This window comes from Zea mays, chromosome 8 (genome assembly GCF_902167145.1).
Source record: "Zea mays cultivar B73 chromosome 8, Zm-B73-REFERENCE-NAM-5.0, whole genome shotgun sequence".
NCBI lineage: Eukaryota > Viridiplantae > Streptophyta > Magnoliopsida > Poales > Poaceae > Zea > Zea mays.
The window spans coordinates 163,631,020-163,638,382 of NC_050103.1; the positions used below are offsets into that span (position 1 = coordinate 163,631,020).

Consider the following 7,363-nt stretch of genomic DNA (forward strand, 5'->3'; position numbering starts at 1 on the left):
GCTGAGGCTCTGTATATAATATATACATCCATGCAGGAAACCTTGCACGAAAGTCTAGGAAATCCTTCAAAGAGGCCCCTCAAGAAGAAATTCGGCGGCTCATCCATAAATAAATCCATGTACGATGCAATCCGTGTGAAATTAAGTTATGTATGTATGTATGTACATTGATAGATAGAGAATGTCTTTCATCATCGTAAGGTATATGTACATCGGTAGATAGAGACCTGAGTCTGACAGACTCGGGCGCGGCGACGAGCCAACGATTTGATTGATCTCCGCAGTCGTCAACGGAAGGATGGATCAGTAGACCTCGACGTTCCATTGCTCGCCCTTCTTGAGCTGCTTCTTGTACTGCATCCAGTCGATCCCTGATCGAATAATTAAGGTCGTCGGTGGTGGTTAGTTAGCCGCCGGGAATGGAACAGACATTGCATGCATGAATGTTTAGCTAGTATAGGCCAGGCACTGGCACTGCACGACGTACCGTCCTTGGCTGCAAGGTTGAGCATGATGTCGTCGATGCCCTTCTCCATGCCCTTGAGCCCGCACATGTAGACGTAGGTGTTGTCCTTCTTCAGCAGCTCCCACAGCTCCTCCCTGTACTCCGCCATGCGCGTCTGGATGTACATCTTCTCCCCCGCCGCGTTCGTCTGCTCCCGGCTCACCGCGAAGTCCAGCCGGAAGTTGTCCGGCGCCATCTCCTTCATCTTCTCCAGCTCCTCCTTGTACAGCAGGCTGTCGCTCGTCGGGACTCCCAAGAACAGCCACGCAAGGCCGCTGAACTGTTAATACATATATGGTTTTTTTTTTTCCCAGACAATTATATTAGCTCATCCCATTCCTCTCCTTTCCACACACATATATAGATCGATTGCACACACACACACCTTGTAGTCCTCGTGCTCCTCCAGGAACATCTTCCACAAGAAGGAGCGGAACGGAGCAATACCGGTCCCCGTTGCGAGCTGCAATTACACACACACACACACACATCAGAGTTCAGTCAGCAGAGGACATATATGCATGTTCAGTTGTCTCATTCAGTTAGAGGACATGCATGTCCAGTTGTTTCATTCAGTTTGCCAGTGCGAGCGAGAATGAAGCATGCATAGCATGCATATCTGCATGATCGACTGGTTGATTAAACAGATAGCTAGCAATTTCATGCAGGGATATGGATGATGAGCTGAATAATCGATACCATGATGACTGTTGCATTGGGGTCTTTGGGCATGAGCATCTCCTTGCCCACTGGCCCTGTGATCTTCACATCGGCGCCAGGTTTCAAGTCACCTGCATGCACAGGATACAAGAGAGAGATTCTTTTAGTTTGACCGCTTCTACGCTTAGGGGGTGTTTGAATGCACTAGAACTAATAGTTAGTTAGCTAAAAAAATTCTAATAGAATTAGCTAGCTAATAAATAATTAGCTAACTACTACCTAATTTACTAAAAATAGCTAATAGCTGAACTATTAGCTAGGATGTTTGGATGTCTCTAGCTAATTTTAGTCACTAACTATTATCTCTAGTGCATTCAAACACCCCCTTAGTCTGCATGGAATCGAGCAATGTAAGATCGATGGACATCCTCAAATCGATTTTGAACATGAGAATGATGTGCTTACTGAAAGCTGCTAATAATTAAGAGGAATATCATGTAGCTAGTATACATACAAACGAGATAGAGAAAGAGAACTGACACAGGAAGTTTGAGCAGACTCCTTTGACAATCTCCCCCTGATCGTTGGTGTAGACTAGCCTCTTCACGCAAAGCGATACCTACACATATACTCACAAAAAACTTTTATGATTGTTTTAATTTAATTTGAATAGAATCGTCCTGCATATAAATTAATATAACAAATATGTACATACAAGCAAAAATTATTGTGGAGTCAAGTTTTCTGTCCAATTGTAATGTAATTAAAACTATCATATACGTACTTTATTATTTATTCTACTAATGTATCAAATTTTAAATTCTAATTCATACTATATTAAAAGAAAATTTTATCTAATATAAAGATTTAAAAAATGATTAATTTTTTTATATCTATCAATTAGAACTTGAAAATTGATAAATTGTTAGAGTAAATAATACGTTGTATTTACAAATTCTAAGAATTTTTAATAACTTTTAATAGTTTGATTGTATGAAAATTACACGAGAAACTTGAATCAAACACACGTAAATAGGATAACACTATTTATCACCCTAAGTAAAGCTTTACCCACGTATAATAACTGAGACCTCTCAGACATTTCATGGTAACATTTGAAGATGATGTCGTGAAATGACTGAGCGATCTTCAATAATTATACCTTGTGAAGCTTCAGCTAGGGGTCACCATACACGGGGGGCACTATTCATCATCCAAACTAGTCCACCTAATTAACTCCCACTGAACCACCCCTATGCGCAAACCCATCCAACTGATTTCTCACGTATAAATTCTAGTAATTAATGAATAACAATAAGTAATTCCTGATAATGACTTAATATCACTCAATCATAATTAGTATTAATTTTTACCGTCACATCATTTAGTATATATAATATACTTTAAGTGTGACTTTGAATTTTTTTTTAAAAAAATGAATAAGACAAGACAATAAAACTTGTTAAAAAAATCAAATGAATTATAAACTAAGACAGATGGAGTATATAGGTATAAACTCAACGGGTTATAACTGAGTAGTAATTAACTCATGTTATAGTTATGCCATCTCTTTGGTTGGAGCAGTGTTTAGCAATCTTTTCCCTTTTGCTTTTTGATTAATTAAGACAAGAAAAGGTTTTTTTTTCAAAAAAAACGTTAAAATATAGCTTTTGTGGATCTCGATCGTTTTGTTTGATACGGATTATTTATGAACAATAATATACAGAGGATTTGTAAAACCATGCAAAGGTTCCGTGAAGCAAGCAAGCTAGGTGATGACTGACCGTCTTGGAGTCGCCGAAATCTCCGAGGGCGCTGCTGGCGATGGAGTATAGCCTGAGCTTGTGCGGCTTGCCGTTCTTGTCTTCGCCATCAGCGATGATGCCGATGGACTGCCCCTCTCTATACGGGATCTCGCCTGCACGCTTTATGCTTTGCTTTAGCTAGCTAGTGCAGGTGACGCCAGCTGCATGCACACACACACACTGCACGTACCTTCGGTGCTGAAGACCATGTGCCACGTCTCCCCCGGCGCGTCGTCGCCGGTGATCCTGGTGTTGGACAGGCACCTCCCGACGTACGGCTCCTTGGGCTTGTACTTGTTGGTGACCAGCCCCTCGTCCTGCTTCTTGGACGTCTTCGCCGGCCCCGCCGCCGCGGTCTCGGTGGTGGACACCTGCGCCCGTACCGCGCGGGCGCCGGCCCGCCACCGCCGCCGCGGGCTCGCTGCCGACAGGAACTGGAGGTGCCTGCATGGCGACGACGACGGGGACGCCGCCTTGGCCTTGGCAGCAGCCGCAGGGGAGGAGGCGGAGGAGGAGGACAGAGAGATGGCCGCGGCGGTCACGGCAGCCATGGCTGGTGGCAAGGTGAGGTGAGGTCGAATAATGGAGGGGAACCAAGGGCCGTGGCTACAGTAGAGGCGGAGAGAATTGGATCCGTATGGGTGGCAGTATATATATTATTGTGCCGCAAGAGGAGAGGAGGCGATGAGGAGAGGAGATGAGTGGAAGAGAGAAGAGGTGAAGAGCAAGTGGCTGCTGCTGCTGCTCACTCACTGTCTCTATCCCTCAAAGCTTACCAGTGCTCCAGGCCAATAAGGCGGTGCCACGTAACCCTAGCAACGCAAAAGGGTTACAAAATCGGGTCGCTAAAAGACAGGCAACGACAATCCCCAACGGAAGTGATAGGGACAGGGTGTCCGGAAGAGATTTTTTAGTTTTAATCTTTTCTAAATTGTTTTTATAACTAATTCCCTCTGCCTTTTTATTTTCAAATCAACTCATTTTGGTAGATATACAGCTTCACGCTAGATAGTCCAGCATAGAGACGACAACGGTGAATTCTCAGTCGGAGAATAGCTCCTCATCTCATCCCCGCGAAGAAAATTTTTCTGGCGGGGGACATTTCTTTCCCATTCCTAGTCCCCGCGGGGATAAATCCCCGATACGGATCCCCGTCCCGACTTAAATTATAATTAGAACATATATCTTTTGTTATTAATATAAAATATTATCACTAATATATATTGTCATATGTAAAAAATCATTATTTATACATCGAAATTAACACATTTGTAATAATAAGTGATCTCTCTATAAGATAATTGTTTATTTTTATCATTAAGTAGTACACGAAAACAACATCACGTGAAAGTCTAACGGGTCCCCGCGGGGAACGGAGATGAGGAATGCTTCCCCGTACTCGTCCCCTACCCGTTTACCTGTCAGAGGAAGGATTTTCCCTGTTTACATCCACGTGGGGAAAGAAACTCTCTCATTCCGTCCCCTAGTGGAGGAATTTCCCACGAGAAATCGGGGATCCGACCTTTTTCTATCTCTAGTCTAGCACGACAGACCAGTCACCGCAGATCAGCGAGACAGCCACCGCTGATCTGCTGACGTGGCCTCCTGCATTTCAATCTGCCTAGCATAGTAGGGTGTGATATAGTGACGATTTGTTTTGGTTTCTGGCGGTCAAATGTTTCACTCTCGGTCTACTTATATGAGAATTATTTATATAAAAATCTTCAAATCAACATGAATGTAGAATCTATCGAGTCGTCACAACGAGAGAAATCCACCACTTTATAAACAGGAGAAATCCTCCGTCTTTCTCCAAACATAAGCTCTACGATATCTAGATTCTTGTGACAGTTAGATTATACAGGAATCCAGATTCTCAGAAAAGCTTTTGAAAAAGTGTCCTAAACTGACCCATAGAAGCCGCTTGTGGGCTTCCCGCCCTCCCTCTACTCTACTTCTTTCTCATGTTGCACATTCATTTTGTTGAATATCTCTCTTATGAGATACATGTCCTAGATGTACTTTGACTAGGGATTACATTCTCGTTTCAAGATTTAAAAACCGTTTTGTTGACCAAAGTTTGACTTTTGGTATTTTCAAATTTATAACCGAAATATATCACAAACCATAGCGGTTTTCGTTTCTCGGTCTCCAACGAAAACGAAAAAAGTAGCGAATTTCGCTGCCCCGCTCGAGAAGGTAATTCGTGACTTTGACACATTGAAATCGTTGCATATGTGGTAAGGGTTTTATGGTACAAGAAGGCTACACCAATTCCTAAATATCCCTTGATGAACCAAGTTATTTGATGGTGTCGTAGTCACGAATTTAAAGACATTAGATCCATTTATAAAAAGTTTATTTTTGTTGCTAATAATAATGTACGGTACAGTAATAGAATATAGAGATCAGATATATTTGTTGGTATATTTTAGTTTAGATGTTAGAGGATATGTGATGTATGAAGAAGTTATGAAGAAGGGTTAGCTTAAATCAAAGGGTTAGCTCAAGGTTAGACGTAGGGTACCCCTTTGTCGTATTAAAACACAGAACCATTGATCTCAGATCAAATGGCTTGAAGCACGCGCATCAGTCGTGACATTCTTGCTAAAGAGTAAGTGGATTCCGAGGGAATCAACCTGCAATCTACCAAGAGTGTAAAATCATTACGGATAAGTCCTGCGTTTAGCAGATTACACCCTGAACTCTTGGCTAATTCAACCCGCCGCCTAAATACCATTTTAAATAAATATAATAGATCTGAAATTGAATTTCTAGTGTAAAAATAATCTAGTAACTTAGAAAATCCATAACTTTCCCATGTTAGCTCTGTTTTACTCCGTTCTAGTTGCGTTAGCTTCGTAACAAAATTGTCTATGCAGTAACATTATTTATAACATATTACATACTTTTATAATTAGATATTTAATTAACTTATGTTTAGTAGATTAATCTTGCTTAATATGTCCGTAATTATAATCTAACTAAGATATGATCGCTATTCAAGTTATAATATAGATTAAAACTGAATTAATTATTTCTTTAGATTATCATTCTCACATGATTTATAAAATCAACATAAGACCTAATTTTAATTGCTTAATCACATAGGTATTTCAAAAACCATATGTTTTCAATCATAACTCTGAGCAACGTGTACAATACTAATGTGTGGTTTGTTTCTATCTTTAGTGTAATGTTACCATATCCATTATTTGCTTGTTTGTATGTATTGATACGAGTAGAAGCGAGGTAACGAGAAATCTGAGACAACTTCTGGGGCAGCATCTAGACTACAGAGTTATCGCAAGTATAAGGCAAGCTGTGCCCTTAATCACTTTATTTACCTAATAATATTCTCGATAATCACCGTGACATGCTCAGGTTAATTTGATGGGACGTAATAGGCTACCCTAGTTTTGTTCACTCTACACTTTGCAAACAAATGAACTATTGAGTAGTCATACTATTGCTCTACCTGCTTTTGGGATTAATATTATATCTGAATTATGATCATATTCCATTATTATTGTTGGTTTAATTATTGTTCACGATAAATTTATATATCGCCCCCTCTCGCCTGATTCTGTAGCGGGTTCTCTTATGTTAGTGGAACTTTGCAAATGTCTCGTAGTGTTACCCTGCCTCACCTCCTCGACAGAGGTGTAGATTATACTTCACATAAGCGATAAACGTATGTGAGCTCGCTTTTGTTAAACTCACACTAAGTCAAGAACAGGTACCGTTGGAGGACCATGAATGATGGTACGATAAGTTCAAAGATGTTTAGACAATCGTCTCTCGTTCAACTATGGTTGTGAATGATCGTTGTCGCCATATGATGTAATTTATTTAGTTATTTTGTAGAGAACTTCTATTACGTAATAATATCTAACACTGAAATCGCACATTTCAGTTCACAGTGATGACACGAGATTTTTTTTTGGGAGGAATTCGGGGACGGAGTACCATGTATTTTAAAAGGTTAAAGAGCGGCTAGTGTGAAAAGGTTAAAATACTAGGAGATGATGATGGAACGGAACAGATGTCAGTCCGATCAGAGTATGGTCCAGCCGTCCAAGCAATGTAATGGCGCCAAACTAAGGGCCTGTTTGGAGGCTGACGCCGAGCGCCACACCCCGCCTAAGGTGCGGCGGCCGATTCGGCCGCCACAAGTGCGGCGCGCGGCGTGTGGCGCGGCATGGTGTTTGCGGCAGCAATCCAAACACGCCCTAAACCTGCGTGATAATTTATCTAACGCCCCGTTTGGATCACTGGAATTGAATTCCATTCTAATAATAGTAATTTAGGCATATATCAATTAAGCTAATTAGCTTTTATGCAAAATATATTTGTATACTATTATTAGATAGATGTCGGAGATATTTATGTG

General features: G+C 41.0%; 1 protein-coding gene across 1 annotated transcript; it reads right to left on the reverse strand.

Moving 5' to 3' along the window:
* Positions 1–115: 115 nt before the first annotated feature.
* Positions 116–3,577, reverse strand: LOC100282643 (ferredoxin--NADP reductase, leaf isozyme). The gene is made up of 7 exons (NM_001155551.2): positions 3,161–3,577; positions 2,950–3,083; positions 1,706–1,784; positions 1,205–1,296; positions 891–968; positions 488–785; positions 116–371 (listed from the first exon to the last, which is right to left on the reverse strand). Exons 1-7 carry the CDS (start codon positions 3,519–3,521, stop codon positions 304–306), a joined length of 1,110 nt encoding a protein of 369 aa, NP_001149023.2. The 5' UTR covers positions 3,522–3,577; the 3' UTR covers positions 116–303.
* Between the last annotated feature and the right edge of the window lie 3,786 nt (positions 3,578–7,363).